Source organism: Microtus oregoni, unplaced genomic scaffold (assembly GCF_018167655.1).
Source record: "Microtus oregoni isolate MIOR12 unplaced genomic scaffold, Mior012 000011F_ref0000422, whole genome shotgun sequence".
In the NCBI taxonomy this organism is placed as follows: domain Eukaryota; kingdom Metazoa; phylum Chordata; class Mammalia; order Rodentia; family Cricetidae; genus Microtus; species Microtus oregoni.
Genome location: NW_024543070.1, coordinates 29,736,868 through 29,755,404, shown reverse-complemented (window position 1 = coordinate 29,755,404; position 18,537 = coordinate 29,736,868). Strand labels below are relative to the sequence as shown.

Genomic DNA, 18,537 nt, shown 5'->3' with positions numbered 1-18,537 from the left:
AGAAAATAAAACATTCTTAAAATTTTAAACATTTTCTAGGATTTGTTTTAGAGGTGAATAAAACATTCTTAAAATTTTAAACATTTTCTAGGATTTGTTTTAGAGGTGAAGTTCCCATGTTGGGATCTATGACATCGACCATTTTTCCAAAGCAATCAGCCAGGGATAGGGGAAAGAAATAGCAAGAAAATAAATGAAAACAATAAATGAGAGCAACTGGCTCACCTTACAGCATGTGTTCAAGGTTACACATGTCAATAAGCAGATTTATGTTAAAGACAAAAGGGGTGCTAATCTTCACTGCTTGTTTCTTTTCCAAAGTAGCTCAGCTTCTAATCTAAGATCTGTTTACCATTGACATACCCAGATTTAAATATAAATAATTATACAACCTAGGACAGGTTTAAGGAAATTTACACATGGATCAGACTAAAGCCTCTAACTAATGTTTATAGTTTTATTGTCAAACTGAAAATTTCTCCAATTTGAATACAAAATAATCTACTCCATATCTATGCATTGCTTTAATAATCGGTAGGAATAAAGTTGGCTTCGTTTTAAATTCTCATTTGAATATTTAAAACCTGACTCTGCCATCTCTCAGAGTTACGCATTTATCTATTTTGTTTTTGTATAAAACTTAAAGGATGAATTTATTAGTTCCTTTGCAATTACTAAGAATCACATGGATGCAAGAGCTAAGAGCCAGAGAGTGTCTACTGTGTGTGGCCTAGGATGGGTTCAAAGCTCCAGTCAGCGTTCCAGAAGGCATCAGGGACCAATCCTAACTCTGTGGTTTCAGCTCCAACTTCTCTGTGCTTCCTGTCGCAGGAGATCTGCTTCTTAGGGCCTCTCCAGAGCAGTTTCCCAGACTTAACTCAGGCCTTAGCTTTCCTGGGTGCCAGGACAGGGGCTCAGAATATCCCTTAGGCAACAGAAAGCCCAGAAGGCATCATGTTCTTCTCTCATGGTTTACTCGGTATCATCATCTCTTCTTGTCTGTAATACTTTTCTTGCCCAGCTAATCAGATAACTTTAAAAACAAACAAGCAATTCTTATTTCTGCTGCTGTTTCAATATCTTTAGCTTATGTCATGAAGACAATTTAGATTTGATTGTATATTAGCTTCAAATCTCAAAGATTTGACCTGACCAGCTTGGCAGTTCACATTTCCTGGCAAAACAAATGAGATGTCTCTCAAACACTCTATGTCAGAACTGTGTTCAAATAATTTGCTCATCTTTTGGAGACCTAGCCTTCTGTCCCGGAAAAGTGTGTGTGTGTTAGATAAAGGCAATGTCACTCCTGAAATAAGCCCATTAGCCACTCCATTAGATTAAAAGAACTCAATTTTCTCATCTAGTTTTTATGCTCCCCTATTTCATTTCTTTTTCTTCCTCCCATTTTCTATTTCATTGGCATTTGCCCCTTGCCTACTAAATTCTTAGCTGTATTCATCCCTTGTGCTTCTGTGTCTTCATGACCTCTGCTGGTCTCTGGGAGATTTTCTGGAAGAAAGGCCGGTCAGTTTGTATAATTTATATTCTTATGACATAAGAAATAGGGGTCAAAAGAGCAAAGGCATTAAAGAGATTTGTGCTGCCAGAGGACACTTGTCCTTCATCCCATTTCATGTATGCTCCCCATCCCACCCCCACATACATACACACGTGCACATGCTTAGGAAGTGAAGCTACAAACACTTCTCACAGTCAAAACCGATCATCGCCACAGCACACAGTAGAAAACAGAATTCCTCGTAAGCTGTGTTTCTCTTTAGTTCAGTTCACACTTTTCCTCGTTTCCTTCCTGCCTAGTCTTCCATCCAGTGGAGTGTTCCTACTGTCACAGCGAGAGCATGATGGGATTTCGCTACCGATGCCAGCAGTGTCACAACTACCAGCTCTGCCAGGACTGCTTCTGGAGGGGCCATGCCGGAGGTTCCCATAGCAACCAGCACCAAATGAAAGAGTATACATCATGGGTAAGTGATGTGCGAGGATTGCCTAGAAGGAGCAGGAAGGTTGAGGGTGGAGCATTGATCAGGTTTCTCCGCTGCTGTGAAGACTGAACAAAAAGCAACTCCTGGAAGGACCCCCAGGTCACAATTCATCACCAAGGGATGTCAGGGCAGGAACTAACTCCCAGGTCACAATTCGTCATCAAGGGAGGTCAGGAACATGAGCAGGAACCTAGAGGCAGGAACTGAATTGCTCTCACGGCTTACCTATTTTCTTACAGCACACAGGGCCACCTCCCCAGGATGGCATTCTCCACAAAGGGCTAGACCCTCCCACATATATCATTAATAAAGAAAATGCCCCACACCCTTGGCGACAGATTGTCTGATGGAAACATTCTTGGCTGTGCTTCCCTCTTCCCTGGTGGCCCTGACTTGTGTTAAGTTGACAAACAAAACAAAACAATAAATAAATAAACAAAAACAAACCAGGACAGATGATGATGAAATTAAGTGCAAACTTACCTTCTTTTCCAAAATCCTTTCCCCTTCCCTGCCATTCCTCATCCTACTGGGATCTCACACTGTTTGTATCTGAGCCAAGTGTGGCTTTCTGAGACTTAAAATACTGGAAGAATCAAACTATGTTTCTTCTCAAAATATGGACAGGTCAATACCAATCCACTCAACAGAAAGGTGGGCACCTCCAGATCAGTCTGTATGTGTTTTAGTACAGTATGTGTTTTAGTAAATTTCACTTCATTTTGTTTCTATGTAAATTGGTAAAAAGAAAAAAATACTTTATGTTTTTATCCTAAGATCCCTGATTTCTTTCAAGTGTATGACTGGACAGGAGTATGGGAATGTGTGCTTAACAAAACTGGTGCCATTTTGAATTTTTTTTCAGGGAATGGAGAAGGAAACTTGTGGTTTTTAAAATCATCTTTTTATGAGTGGTTATCTTAGTAAAAGTGGCCTGTGGTGCCCACGTGGCACTTGATCTGTGGGGTAAACTCTGCGTTCTTATTGCTTATATGGCTAACTGTTTTCTGATTTACCGCAATTAAACTCAAAGACTTTGTCTCTGACATCTACTGTTTTGTGCCTGATTGATTGCTGTTGGCTGTGCCATCAACTAAGCCAACTGAACTGCCTAAAATAGTTCAGCCCCAAGAATGCAAAGTTGAATGAGTTACTACCTATTTAAATGTATCACGTAGGCTTTGTGTAAAGGGTAACTTGCTAAATATTTTTATATACACACTCACATTGTGTTTCTTCCTGAGGAGACATGAATGAACACCTTTCTACCCAATGGGAACTGGTCTGCCTCCCACTGCTCTTTCTAGAATGAGTTCTCCTCTTCCTCCTCCCTTCACACTTGTTATTCCTCCCATCTGGGATGACTCTCTCTTCCCCTGAGATTTTCTCAGAGGGTTCTAAATGTCTCGCAAACCTCAACACGTGTTTTCCCACATAAGGACGTTTTCTCTTCAGCAGGGACTTTGTAGCAAGGGCTGGGTAGCCTGATGGCTTGTTCCAGCAGTCACTTCCTCTACCAAACTTCCTGACTCAGAGGACAAGCACTCAAAACAGAGTTCTCCAATAAATGAATCAATCAAGAAATGAATGAATGAATATTGCAACTATTGGCAAACATTTTAAATTCCTCTGATAAAATGTAAGAGAAAGGATGTTTTTATTCTCTTTCTAGAAATCTCCTGCTAAGAAGCTAACGAATGCATTAAGCAAGTCCCTGAGCTGTGCTTCAAGCCGAGAACCTTTGCACCCCATGTTCCCAGATCAGCCCGAAAAGCCACTCAACTTGGCTCATATCGTGTGAGTATCTCTGACCACAGACTAAGATGTGTTTTCTTTCCCTCACATGTGTCCAGGGCATTCGGGGAATTCCTTCCAAGACAAGCGCACGTCATTGGTCAGGTGCCAAGTTTCAGTTATTCTCTTATTCCTTTATCTTTTGGTAAGCATAAAAGAAATGAGGTTCACTGCTGTACCATTCACGTATATACCATTAATCTTTATTTCCATTCATCCCCATGGCCTTTCCCTATATCTCTTTCCCCTTCCTGCTGGTCCCCTTCACCCAAATAATTCCCCTTCTGTTTTCATTACACATACACACACACACACACACACACACACACACACAGCTTTCGTTTTTTAAATATAAAAGCAATATAATGCTGGCATAAGCCAAAGACCCACAAAACCGATATAAAACCCACTCTGTAGACTATGGCTAACTTACTTTTTACCTTTTTTTAAATTATGCTTCAATTAATAAGCCAGAGGAACATTAACAAGGGGAGTATCCCAGGGACCAATGTCTTAAAGTGATGACCTGCCCAGGAACTTTGACGTAAAAGCCTGCTCTTTCCCTTGGCATCACCAAGGAGACAAAACATCCAAGTTGCTCATGAAGGAGCACAAGGTAGAACGAGTCTGTGCTGTGTGAACTCTACGGAGTCACACTTCCCACTGGCTGGTCCCACTTCCAAGCTGCTGGCCGTGGAGGCAGAGAGAAAGTGGCCAGGGCCTGATGCTGACTGAAAGCACTGAAGTATAGCAGAGTAGGGTGTTGTGAGTCACGCTATACAGACACAGCCCAGGGCCTTGTATGGTCAGCACTTGGGATTGTGTGTGTGTGTGTGTGTGTGTGTGTGTGTGTGTGTGTGTACATCTGTGTATGCAGGCACGTGTGAATAAGTCTATATGTGTGTTTGTGTATTATGCATTTGTGCATGTCTGTATATGTATATATGTGTGTCTGTATGAATATATTATTTTAGTGTGATTTATAAAATATATAATTTAGAGGCAAGTTCTTTCATCACAAGCCTTTTATCTAGCACTATACAATGAAAATAAGAGAATAAACACTTTAATAAAAACCAAACACTAATACCTCCCTGCACACTTAATGCTTTTAATATGTTATTCCCAAGTATAGCTTAAAACAAAAAGATCTAGGGCTGGAGAGATGGATCAGCAGCTACTAGTACTGACTGCTCTTGCAGAGAGCCAAGTTTGGCTCCCAGCACCCACCCAGTAGCTCACAACTGTCCATAACAAATTCTCATTTCAAGGGACTCAGTTCCCGCTTCTGGCCTTCCTGGCACCAGGCATGCATGTGGTGCATATCTGTGTGTGTGTGTGTATGAATATGTATATATATACACACTACACTCATACACGTAAAATAAAAGTTATTAATAAAATATCTTCTTAAAAAACAGAAAGATCACTATGGCCATAGTTTAAAAAAACATAAATAGTATGAATTTTTTTAAAGATTCATTTATTTATTTATTATGTATTCAGTGCTCTGCCTGCATGTATGCTTGCACTCCAGAAGAGGGCACCAGATCTCATTACAGATAGTTGTGAGCCACCATGTGCTTGCTGGAAATTGAACTCAGGACCTCTGCAAGTACAACCTGTGCTCCTAACCTCTAAACCTGTGAGCCAGCTCTCCAACCTGACTTATTTATTTTTTGTTTGTTTGTTTGTTTTCTCTAGCAAAGACCATTCTGAAATAACTTACAAATTGTTTCATTAACTGTGATACAAACCACACTTTTTCATTGTTTTGACACGTGTTCCCATGCATCTGTCAGTGTCTAACTACACAAGTGCACCCCCTATGCACACAATAAACTCACAGACAGAGGCAGAGAGGAGGCAGTGGGTGGGGGCTGGAGTTTCAGTGGGCACACTGTGTCATGCACTGAGTGCCCTAGAGGTTGGGCCATTAAGAATTACAGCACAAACTCAAAATAAAACACTTACTGCTTGTTAATATGAAAAATATATTAATTTGTAAATTACTATCAGCTTAGGAAAAGATCACATAAAATGAGTGTTTATGCGGATCTAATTGCACATCCTCGTGGGATATGGAGTGTGTCTGTGGCAGGAATCGCATGCATTTGGAATGTCATACTGTCCTCCTCAAGGCACAGCTTGGTGTGTTTGTGTTAAAAATCTCATGTTCATGTCTAGAAGGTGTATCCAGTCATGAGCAGAGAAGTCAAAAGTCGGTCTAAGTTCCATAAATATAAACTAAGGCAAAGTCATGGCTTCTGCTTAATTATCATAACAAATTAATTAGAAAACACTTGAAGACTCTTTAAATCTCCTGCTTTTAACTGTGGGAAATGGAAAATATGACAGCGGTGAGGACTGTGTAGCTAGAATAGCTCAAGAAGCCTTAGCTAGAGAGAGTCTGGACCAACAGAACTCTGAAACAGCCCGGTGTGGTACTGCAGACCTTCAGTCTCGGTGCTCAGGAGGCAGAGGCAGGTAGACCTCTGTGAATTCAAAACCAGCCTGGTCTACAGAGTGAGGTCCAGGCCAGCCAGGGCTACACATGGAGGCCCTGTCTCAAAAAACAACAATAATAGCAACAAAACCAACAGCAAATCCGGTCAGGCAGCACTCACTAACTTTGCTTAGAAATGAGTCACGTGACAGAGAAAATGCTAGCGCTGTCAAGAGCCAGGGGACTTACACGTGTAGCAAAGCGACACAGCCAGTCATGAATTATTTCTTCCACAGAAATGGGCAGGGGGTGGCATTTTGGTATTTCGGAATGTGTGCTTAACTATCGTATTGCTTGTAAATGTTGCCGTGACTAACAGTCTCTGCTCTGTTCCACTTCCTTGCTGCCAAAAAGTGATACTTGGTAAGTGATTAATGCCCCCACACACTTACACAACCTGTCAATCCTAATTATAAGTAGTTACGAGATGGAAATCATGTGAGCCATACACAGCTAGTTAACTAACTAACCCAGCTTTGAACTGAGCCTTTGAGCTTATGAGAAGGGTGTCAATGATAGTTTTTTTTATAAGTTCTCTGCTGAGATTAACACAGCAAACATTCTTTGTATATTGCCTCTGAGACCTGTTGCTCATGTGGGGCGGTTTCACTTTTTTTAAGAATAAATACATTAACAACTCCCGGGTGAGGCTTAGGCTGAAGAAACAAACTTGCCATTTGGTGATGGGGGAAGGTGGGAACATTAGCCACTTTCAAAGCTGCCGTTTTCTTCTCCAAGTTTAATGTATTGAATGGTGATCCTTAAACACGGAGCAATTTGCTAAGAAATCCCAATCTTAGTTTTGCAGTGACCTGGTTCACTGAAGAGAGCTGACTGAGTTAATTAAAAAGCATTCTCGGGTCATGTGTTTTCCATTTCCTAGACGTAGAGCAAAACGGGAAAGGTTTTTTTGTTGTTGTTTTTTTTTTTTTTTTTTTTTTTGTAAAAAGAAAGCAAGAAACATAAGGTCAATCTTAACTTTTAGCAAGGTTATAATGAACGTATTTCATCCCAATTGCTGGGTTAAAATCTAACGTGCCTACCTTCCTAATCACAGAGGACACTGGGATGCAGTGATCACCCCCCTACAAAGTTAAGTTACTCACATTAAAGCACAAATAGTTTTAAGGCCCTCGTGTTGCGCCCATCGTGAAGGTGCATCCTAGGTAAATAATCCACAACTCGCAGAATGTTTTCTGCACCCTGGTTGGTAAGTCCAGAGATGACAGTGAACCCGTCGTTCTGACCTCATCCAAAAATCTTGAAATGCAGTGTGGCTCCAAGTACCAGGAAGAAGTTTCGACGTAATTTCACAGCCAGCGCTGATACTTTAAAACCTGCAGTGCTTCGCGCGAAACAGGATAAACAAGTCCACTTTCTGCTGTTAAAGGCAAAAGTCCAAAACTAACTTGGATTAATGTAAGCCCTTTACTATCAACTCTCTTAGACTACTGAAACTAAAGTCTCGTCTCCGAAATATTCTCTACTGTCAATTTCAAATGTAGAATTATAATAGAGCTAAAAATTTCCCCTTGGGGTTTGAAATATAACTCAGTCAATCCAATTGTTGCCTAACATACACAAAGCCCGTGCTGCAGTCTCAGGACCACAGAAACCTAGCACAGCATTCAGGAGGTCAGAGCAGGAGAATCAGAAGTTCAAGGTCATTCTCAGCAGCATAGTGAGTTTGAGGCTAGCCTGGGTTACACAAGACCCTATCTCAATAGGTAAATAAAGAAGTTTCCTCTCCCTGTTAATGATGCACCTTCTGAGCTCTAAATTAGTGTTCGATATCTTACATTGAACCTAAAATAAGGCAAAATGTCTAGGAGCTGAGCTAGGGACCTGGACTCTGGTTTAATCTGATGTGGGACATACGTGATAAAGAATGACAAGATGAAATAGAGATAAAACAGAGGAAGGAAGACCCGATGCACAGGGTGTATAGGGCCATGGGCAGCTCTGAGGAACACTGGTCACTGTTTTCCCTCAAGACTTATGAATACAATGAAGCTTAAAGAAGGTCAACACCATGTAACTTTTCACATGGGTCTGCCAAGTAGCACGAACAAGAGACTTGGTGCTGTCCCATCGCATCTGCACTCAGACAGAGGACAAATAAAACAGGATGTGATTTTATTTCGATGTGTGTCCTTTCCGACCAGCATATCAAAAAGGACCACCGTCATGAGGGCCCACGGAACTTTCAGAATCCTTGATCTGCTCAGAAACATGACTCCACAAGGCATCAAGACTCAGAGCCAGTGGGAAAATAGTCTCATCGCCTACTGTCTCCCTAGTGTTTCAGTCTCGGTGTGCCCAGGGAATTCTAGCTTTATACCATGAGAATAATGCAGTTGCCGTACACAAGCTTTCCCGTGGATCTTGGACTAGAGACAACACTGATTCCCGTCTTTCCCCTCCATGGATGGTGGGAAGTTTGAATTCATTACTTTGCCTTAACTTTTTCACCCACATTGTGTTTGTTCCAGGCCTCCAAGACCTGTAACCAGCATGAACGACACACTCTTCTCCCACTCGGTTCCCTCCTCAGGAAGTCCGTTCATCACTAGGAGGTAAGTTCCCAATCCTGTCAGAAACAACAATCCCTCTCTGAATAAGTTTGACAGTATAGTGAAAAAAAAATATTCTACTGTGTGAGAAATACATGCTGTTATTATCATTATTGGAAACAAGGATGTAAATGCCCATCACTTGTCCTCCGTTTCCCTCACATGTACATATGTAGAGGCCTGGGTTGGCTCTTGAGGTTTATGTAACTTCCAAAAACCTGCATTATAGCTTCCCCCACAGGAAGAATGTGGGGTAGGTATGCTTCAATTTTACTACTTACACATATACAAGGGTGTATTATTCTAGAGAATCTAAACTGACTCGTGAGTTATGACTCCAGGCATAAATGAATACTCTCTGGATGACCTCTAGAGTTCCTAAGGCCAGGGCTAAAGACCAGACCTAGAATACAATGTCCACACCAATAGTCCCATGGATCAAGAACTTTTCAAAGATGTGGTTATATGTCTTGTCGTTTTGCACAAAATCCATTCCATGTGTTCAAGGAAGAGGCAACCTATGTGTTCCTCTGTTCCTTAGTAGTAGGAACACCCAAGGCTCAACAGGTGCTCTGGTTAATTTGATGAGATACCAAGATCAGCACCAGGGAGTTATTTGGTGAATACATGGAAAGTCTCAAAGGAAAGCAAGAAGAAAGATAGGAAAAATGACCAAGTGATTGAGCATAAGACCGCCACGGCCTTGCAGGATACCCACCCCACCCCCTTTTCCCTGATAGGATGAGTAAGTACCAACTTCACTCCACTATGTTCTGGCACATTCTAGAGAAGGTTTAAATAAAAAAGACTTTTTAGTCCCACATCTAATTTTTCCCATGCATCCCTATATGTGCCCATCAGCTGGAACCTGAGATGAAAAAGCTCCCCTTTATTACAATAAGCAGAACAAAGAGAATAAGCTTCTACAGTGTTTTCAATATATAAATTAAATCTGTCCTAAATACAAACAGTGAAACATTTATACCACAGAACATGTGCAGCAAAATGATGAGGTTTAGGCATTCGGTAACTTCTTGTGACCATCCTGTTTCATAACCATCAACACATAAAGCCATCTTTTCTACAAGAAAAATCATATAGTCAATAGGAGACACAGACCTGTGCATCTATTTAGTGAAGGCTCGATGTGATGCTTAGAAAGATACTGTGTGTTTCAGGAAGCTCTGCATTCTGCAAATGCCACAGCAAGGCAGACCCCATCCTTACTGAAGGTCGTTTTATATCATTTCAGCTCAGACGGCGCTTATGGTGGATGCGTCTAGATGGATAACATGACTTCCTGTACCCTAAAATATCCCTAGAACACTTTGAGCTTTTCTGCTTCCTCTATTAACCTAGAATCCGATTGCTTCCCTTTCATCCCATTTTCAGTCCTTTTGGCTTGTTCCCTGTGAAGGACAGACTTGTATAAACGTGTGGATCTTATCACTGCAGAGATTGGACCTCAGTTTTTGTTTTTAGGGTGCTGCTCAATAAAGCTGTGTACACTGAACATCCATCCTCTCTGAGTGGGCCTCACTCTGTCCATGGGAGGTTTCATTGTCGCCACCCCTCAGGTCACTTACGTCCATTCAGCCCCACAGCTGAACCTAAACCCAGAAAGCTGTAGGCAAATCAGCTTAACCTTGGGGCGCGATCAGTAGCCCCCATTCCGAGCCTTTAAAAAAAAATAATAAAAAAAATAGCAGCCGTTAAATGCTTGTTAGGAAGCTGATGTTTCTACCCCAGAGTGAAAAACCTTAGTCTTCTAGTGGTGATGATGGTGGGTTTGCATCAGAAGGCTGAGCCAGTCTCTCAGCTCGCCCTCTTCCTTGTTATTTTATAACTTTCGTAGCTTTGTGCTAGTATGAGGCGTATGCACACCAAAAGTACCAAGCTGGCCCACGTATAATTTGCAAGACCCTAGATGGTGATTTCTAAAACTCTTGAATTAAGGATCCTTGACGAACGGTCCATCGCTAAGTGAATAAGGCAAGAACAAGGGCTTCTGAATAGACCTGAATAGACAACTGAAGAGCCAAGGATTTAACAAGCTTTAAAATTCTTCTGTCCCACTGAGCCAGGGCCATTTTCAGGTCAAAGGAAAATAATCTGAATCCACTAAAGAAGTGAGTGATTTTAGAACCAGTTTCTTACTGCTCTGGCTTCCTTTCACCCACCTGGTGATTCTGAAATTGACTGGTCTCTGCTTTCTTTACCCCAATTACACAAAGGTTGGTACAACTACATCATGCCAAAGGCATAGCTAAAGGTCCTCTTCCTTCTATAGCTAGAGGCAGACTACTGAAACATGCTTAGAGCTGGGTCCCCTCTTTCCTCACATTCCAATGGCCCTTTGCAGTGGCAGACAGACTTAGGAAAACTTCCACAGCTTTTCCTTTAGACTGAGCTGTCGGCTGGTGCTGTGACTTAGGAGTCTCAGGAACTGAGGACCATGGCAGAGTGTGAGTAACTAAAATCACTACAGTAAGACCTCACTACAAAGCCCTGGCATTGCCCCTCCACTCCTTTCAAAGCTGCCACTTGGATGTTCAGAAGGTTCTGGGCTGTGCCTCTGATGTCCCTTGGCATTCTAGAGATTTACCTCATGCAGATTGGAGCTCTGCTCCCAGCACCCTCTGTTGTTCTTACCACCTTCTGTTGTACCCCGTTCTTATACTCTTTTCCTACTAGATACTCAACTCACCCTTCCATTAGCTAAAGGAAGATGGGATTCTTAAAGGTGCTCACCAACAGTCCTGGGAAGACTCCAGGCATAATATCTGTGTGTTGTATGAACAAGCCGCCTATCGTCAGTGCTAGTTAGCAGTTAGGTCAGAAGCAGGTCAAACAACAAAGTCATGGACCAGTTCGTTTCGTTCATGCTGTAGTGCTCCATAAGATCAGCTTTCGCTTTTGGCAGCATACCTTCTTTGTAAAATCTGAAGGATCTGCCCAAATTCCTTCATAGTGTGTAAACAAGAGTTATCTACCTCTTTCCCATGTTAATTTAGCTGCTTTAATTATGGCCCATTTTCTTGCTTTAGCCATAAAGGTACAAATGGCTAATTTCTTTTACTTTCAATATTAACAGCATGGTTTAAGGATTTCACAAGTATTTTCATAGTTATAACTTATAATGGGGCAAAAATATTGACAAAAAATAACCACTTTGGCTGTTACATATGGCATCTAGCCAGACCTTACCCTTCTTTAAATATTGGAAAATTGCTTATATAAATTATGTAGTGTTCTGAATACAATCGAATATACTTATTTTCATTCTCCATTTCTTATTACTGACAGTGCATGAAGCCCTTTAGAACCCGTGAGAAGGTCACCTACAGAGACACCCACTGTGTTAACACCCCAACCAGCTCCCAAGGCCTGACTCTTCCCAGTGAGACAGCCTTTATGTGACATTTCTCTAGCCTGGCTTGGTCATTTGATTTCTTGGCTTATGTTTTCAGTTCAAAGGGGGAAAAAAAAGACTAATTCCTTGTGTCTGTTTTCGTTCTTTTCAAACAATTCACTCACCCAAAGATTCTTTAATGGTCCAGCTTTTAACCTGACTTAACAGGATGAAACTATGTTATTGGCATTTGTGATTTGGTCTTTCAAAGTGGGGACAAAATTACCCTGGATTCAGCCTTTGCTTCTTAAAGGCTCTTCCACGGCTGATGTTGTCCAAAGATGGAACTCATCCACTTTCATTAGCAAAATCAGGCAAACTCACCTGGCACTGCCTTGACAACTTTTGCAGGATCCTCACAATTCCTATGTATGTTACATGAAATCCTATAAATAAAATAACCACACTCTGTGGATAATTTCTATTTCAATTCATTTATAAGCTAAGATTTATAAGTCTTCAAAGTTTTGATTTCCATATAAACGTGTTAGCACATGATTAAAAAGCTAGAACTAGCAGTCTTCATACCAAGTCCTAACATCCATATTAATGTGTTAGTGCATAATTAAAACCGTGGTCATCCCACTTCATTGACCTTTCTTCGCTTTCTGGGATGCTTTAGTTATGTTTGCACGCATTCTTTATGGAAAAGACTTTTCTGTAGACTCTCTCGACAAACACAATTGATATGACGTGATGATAACTAATGTGAAGAAGAAAAATTGACCTCAGAACTATGATGTCTTTTAAGACACCTTGGTGTTTATGCCAGCCTGAATTGATGGTTACTTAATTTTTTTAAAGATGTGTTTATTTTATATTTCATTCATGCATATATGTGTGTGCCTGTATGAGTTTATATGCACCACGTGCCTGCAGATGCCCATGGAGGCAAAATGAGGGCATAAGATCCCCTGAAACTGTGGTTACAGTCTATTGGGAGCTACTAGGTGGGTGCTGGGAACTAAATCCAGCTTGTCAGCATGAGCAGTAAAAGCTCTTAACTACTGAGCTTTCTGCACATCCCTAACCCATTTTTATGCATAATTTTGATTTGCATATTACCAGAGCTTTATATTCCTGTCTGGGATGTTGAAATGTAGGAAAGTACAATAGAATGTTTCAAGAAACTTTCTTCACTAAAGTTATGAGAGGGCTCTTATTACTGAGTTTGTCAGTTTGACGACCTCGTCACTATTGAATAAATTAGTGAGAAGTAGTTTTTTACTCTTGAGATCTCTTGAAGAAGGAGCCGACCTCACAAGCATTCCTCACAGTCCATCCGTTATTTAAGAATCCATAGAAACTGGACTTGTGCTTGTTTTTTTTTAAATCTGCAATGATTAAAATGTTGTTTTCCTTTTAACCACTGTGATATTAAATATTCTACATTCAATGAGATCAAATACAATCCTTTGATACCATGTTAAATAAGGGGAAAACAGATTTTCTTGGTCAGGGTTTAATAAAGCATTCCAGCATAAACAGAATTGTTTTAAAACACAAATTTCAGCAAAATCCAATGAGAATTTGCGTAGAATTCACCATAAGACACCCCCAAAAATTCTTTCATTAAAGTAAAAATCATGACATCAGCTGTCAACCTTCAAAACTAGCAGTAGAATTTTAACTACATATGAAATATTTTGAAAGTGATCCTCAAAAACCCATTAATTGTCTCTACTGGTTCTTTGTTTTAAATCTTGCATTCAACATCAGAAGACAGTCCTGAATAATTTAATAAGGCCTTGGTTTAAGGAGTTATTGCTATAATTTCTGATATTCAACAAGCAAGGAGATGTTAAAGGGCAGGGAACTCATTCTGCATGGAAGAGAAGAGGCAGATATTTCTCACAGTTTAGTGAATGGTTTGTGGAATCTGAGATCTGTTACAGATACATCTGCTTTCAGCTAGAGAAAATGTTTGGAAAACATTGAGAAGAAGGAAGAAATCTGTGCTTACTGGATAAGGAGTATATGTTGAGTTGCTAAAGGGGGCAATGGTTAGAAAGCTGTTTTGGTGGAATAATGGAACATCACAGGAAATACCAACTATGAGTTTAGGTGTTTATTGGCCATAGTGGGAAGCTCCTTGGAGCTTAGGGGATAAAAATCAATATCCTGAAAAACATCCTTATTTCCCTATGGTCATAGGGAAATCAGGTCCTCTAAGACATTAATGTATCAGTTTTAAAGTTATAATTATCTGTTGTGGGCATTGTAACAATCATTAATAATAATGTATATAATATTTTTAAATTGCTGGAAGAGTAGATTTTAAATATTACAGATACACAAAGTAAGAATTTAAAATGTGGCTATGCTAATTTGTAACAGGCTTTCTTTTGGGCCACCGACCATCTCCCAAATCATGACACCGTGACTTATTATTAGTTATGAATGCTTGGTCATTTCTTGCTAGCTCTTATAACAACCTGTTCCTCTTTGTCTTCTTTTTGCCTCCGGTGTTTTACCTTTCTTTTGTTCTGTATGTCCTACTCTGTTTGTCCCATGTCCGGCTGATTGACCCTGGGCATCTCCCTCTCTTTCTCCCTCATTCTCTTCTCTCTGACTTTTTCTTTCTGCCCACCAGCCCCACTTAGCCCTCTACTGTCTAGCTGTTCAGTTTTTTATTAGACCAATCAGGTGCCTTAGGCAGGCAAGGTGAAACAAATGTAACATATCTTTATGTAATTAAACAAATGCAGCACAAACAAATGTAACACGTCTTTAAATCGTTGACAAAGGCAGCAGAAACAAATGTAACACCCCTTCACATAGTTAAAGTAGTATTCCGCAGCATAAACAAATGTAACTCATCTTTGTCTGGTGAAAATAATATTCCACAACACTAATTAGCTTGATTTAATAATTTTACAGTATACACATACATCAAAACATCTGCCCCTTTCTGTGATTTATTTTTAAAACCAATTTTATGTGTGTGCAGTTGTGCTTTTCAAACATGGCAATACTTAAAAGAAAGGATGCTCTCCTAATAGGCTGAGTGAAAGTATCATAACTTTGACAAGCAAGGTTATCTGCTAGACTCTTAAAGAATAAAATCTGACTTAAATGTACCAGAGATTTTACTATCTAAGAGATAGTTGGTATATATTATTGTAAACCATACAATTTGATCTTAATTGTAATGTACATAATTCTGATGTGATATCCATACATTCATTTGTACAGAGGGTCCAGCCTTCTGCAGGTCAGAGATGCTGGAAACAAGATGTAGGGTCAGAGAGAAAAACATACAGATTTTTTTCTGAGGGACAGAAGTTTCACTTCTATTTCATTTTTCTTCCTGTTGCTCCCTCTATTCTTTTCTGTACCCCGATATTTCCCTTCTTTCTTTTTCCTGATAACCCCTTCTACCTCTCATTCTACATCTTTCCTAGTGTTTTTCTTCTAAAATCTTTAGTTTTTCCCCTTACAGCTTACATATCTCGGCAAAATCTTTCAAGCAATCTAAAAATTACAATGTGGTTACATTCTGTTTTTTGAGTGAATGATTACAATGAACACATGCATAAAAACAACATGTTTTTATATCCCTTATGTGACTAAACATTTTTCATATTGCAGGTGAAAAACAAATTACCCCCCAAACCCACATACATTCATATCCAAGCTAGGATTACAGATTACACAGTGTAAGCAAGCAATGTATTTTTCTCAGCCAGTCCTTTTACTGGAAAGCTGCTTTTTTGCAGTTACAAAGAAAGGGTCAATTATTTTATTATTTATCTTAAATGGTAATATTATTAAAAAAATCTTAAAAGAATCACAAATATAAACTTTTATTTATGAAAAAAATCAGTCATCTCTACTTTAAATCCTCAAAGTGCATATCCACTCATAAACAGTTTTTCTATGTCAAGAAGCTGAGGGCAGAAATGGGTACAAGGAATTAGTTAGCAGCCAGCAATAGCCAGGCGCCATTGCTTCGTTCCCTGACCTCAATGAGTCCCCGATTTAGCTATTCAAAGTGTGCCTTTTTAAACTTTAAATTGTTCCTCAAGATTTTCTACCTCAAAACTATTAACAAAATCATCTTAACCTAGTCTTCCTAGCAATCTACATGTCTAAATTCTTTCTAAATAGGTGGTGGTTACATCACTAATCCGCTCCAGCAACAATGATAGGAAAAAGTCCATGATAATTATTTTAAGTACCACTAACACTGCCCAGTGAGAGGTTAAAATTTTCATACAACCCATAGATATGAGGGATGCGGTGACCAGGAAGGCAACAATCAGAGCTGTGGGCTCAGCAACAGCACGAGGTCCTCAGGGCACACAGTCCTTGGGGCTTTGCCTCTCCAATGCTCACTCAGGTATGGCTTTGCCAACCACCCAGCCATGTTCCATGAGTTCCAGTTCTGACTGTTGCTCCTCTCACACAGCCCCCAACAAATTCCTATGTTTTTATCATTTCACTATGACAGTTTATGTGACTTTAATTATTTTGTAATATCTTGTATGTGATATACATTATGATATATCTGTTCTATATGTACATGATTATAGATGTGACTTAGAACTTCCTGGAAATTCATGGCATCCAATAGTTTAGATCCCAATTATTAAATATTTGTATCTAGAACAGTCCGGTGATAGCTGCATCTTGTAAACACGGATGGTTAATTTTGTATTTTCCACAAATGTGAGGACTTAGTTTTAAGCACATTGACATATAGACTACATTACAAAGGTTGACTTTTAATAAAAACCATATTGAAACCTTAAAAACCTGTCATTTAAAATAGTTAAACAAAAAAATTCTTCTTAATAATATAAAATATCAAAAATCACTTTAATCTATTCATTAGATAGCTATTAATGACTACAGAAAATATCAGCATTTTTTTTTTTTTGGTTTTTTGAGACAGGGTTTCTCTGTGGCTTTGGAGCCTGTCCTGGAACTAGCTGTTGTAGACCAGGCTGGCCTCGAACTCACAGAGATCCACCTGTCTCTGCCACCCGAGTGCTGGGATTAAAGGCGTGCGCCACCACCGCCTGGCTATCAGCATTATTAAAACTGCTCCAAAGTGTATTTATTTTTATCTGAAACTTTGCTTTGTAGCTTCATAGCCAAGACCAGGTAACTTACGTCACTGATAACAGTGAAACACATCTGGTATGACAGCTGTCTTTCGGTAATGCTCACATCTGTATTCAAATGTGACTGAAGAATTTAGGGACAATCAAAAAGCATTTTTCTAAGATTGATTTTATTTTTAATGATGCGTGTGGGTGTGTGCCATGTATGAACATCTCCACGAGAATGCTGGTGCCCAGAGAAGCTAGAAGAGCCAGCGGCGCTAGAGCTTCAGTCACAGACAGCTGTGAGCCACCTGATAGGAGCAGTGGGAACAAAACCTGGGTCCTCTGAAAAAGCCGCACATGCTTTTAACAGTTGAGCTATCTCTGCAGCCTGGAAGCCAACCTCTTAAGAGACATCTAAACCCCGGCAGGGCTTTATGAAGTATTGGGCCATTTCCTTCACACCCCGGAATAAATGTTAGATGGATTAATGATGTCAGCCATGTGCAATATAAGTGTTCCTTGTTAAGTAAATAGCTGAGGTCAAGTCTGAGGTCACGGTAGCTATTGTGGCTCTCAAATGCTTCTCTTCTCTTAAACTCTATGGAAATCTGGAGACATCTCGAGCTTTTCAAAATCCTAAGCTATCTGTACACATAGAGTGTGGATCTAGACTAGGGCGTGTCTGATGCCAGTTTCTGGTCTCGCTGCGTCGCTGTGTTTACGCTCTTCTTGGCTTTCCCATCTTATTAACTAGCTCTCCTCCCAAGGACAGTGAAGTAGAACAGAACAAAATGCTGGCTAGGGCTGCTCCAGCCTTTCTGAAGGGCAAAGGGTAAGTTCAAGCCAGAGTGTGCTGGGATCCTCGATTAACTCAACTAAAGATGGTGGGTTTTTGTTGTTGTAAGTGGTTTGCATGTGAAAGACGATTTGACCTAGAATAGTGACTGTCTTATAACTCACTAATGGCACCAAATCATTATTCCAAGAAAACACACTTGTGTTATTACTTTCTCTACTTCCCTTTTTCTTTTATCTTTATGTTACATGACTAATGCAACTCCCCAGAAGATATTTGGTCTTTGCTGTGACATGTTTTGATGTGTTTTCCATGCTGAAAAGCCCCTTGGTCTTTGTGGTTAAAGATCTGTTTTCTAAACATTTCTCAGCATGTTGAAAGTGAATAGAATGAAGTAGC

The 18,537-nt window shown here is 40.0% G+C and overlaps 1 protein-coding gene across 29 annotated transcripts in view; it reads left to right on the top strand.

Annotated features, from left to right (window-relative positions):
* LOC121453642 (dystrobrevin alpha) overlaps positions 1 to 18,537 on the top strand; it is a 361,338-nt gene that overhangs the window by 295,012 nt on the left and 47,789 nt on the right. For 9 of the 29 annotated variants that reach the window (XM_041660549.1, XM_041660545.1, XM_041660546.1 and 6 more), the window contains 5 exons: positions 1,819 to 1,985; positions 3,676 to 3,800; positions 6,658 to 6,666; positions 8,796 to 8,879; positions 18,097 to 18,174. In XM_041660549.1, the coding sequence (XP_041516483.1) occupies positions 1,819 to 1,985; positions 3,676 to 3,800; positions 6,658 to 6,666; positions 8,796 to 8,879; positions 18,097 to 18,174 (463 nt within the window). Of the gene's footprint in view, positions 1 to 1,818; positions 1,986 to 3,675; positions 3,801 to 6,657; positions 6,667 to 8,795; positions 8,880 to 10,128; positions 10,396 to 18,096; positions 18,175 to 18,537 lie in introns of those variants that run through there. The other 20 variants (XM_041660552.1, XM_041660558.1, XM_041660564.1 and 17 more) reach the window with 5 other exon arrangements.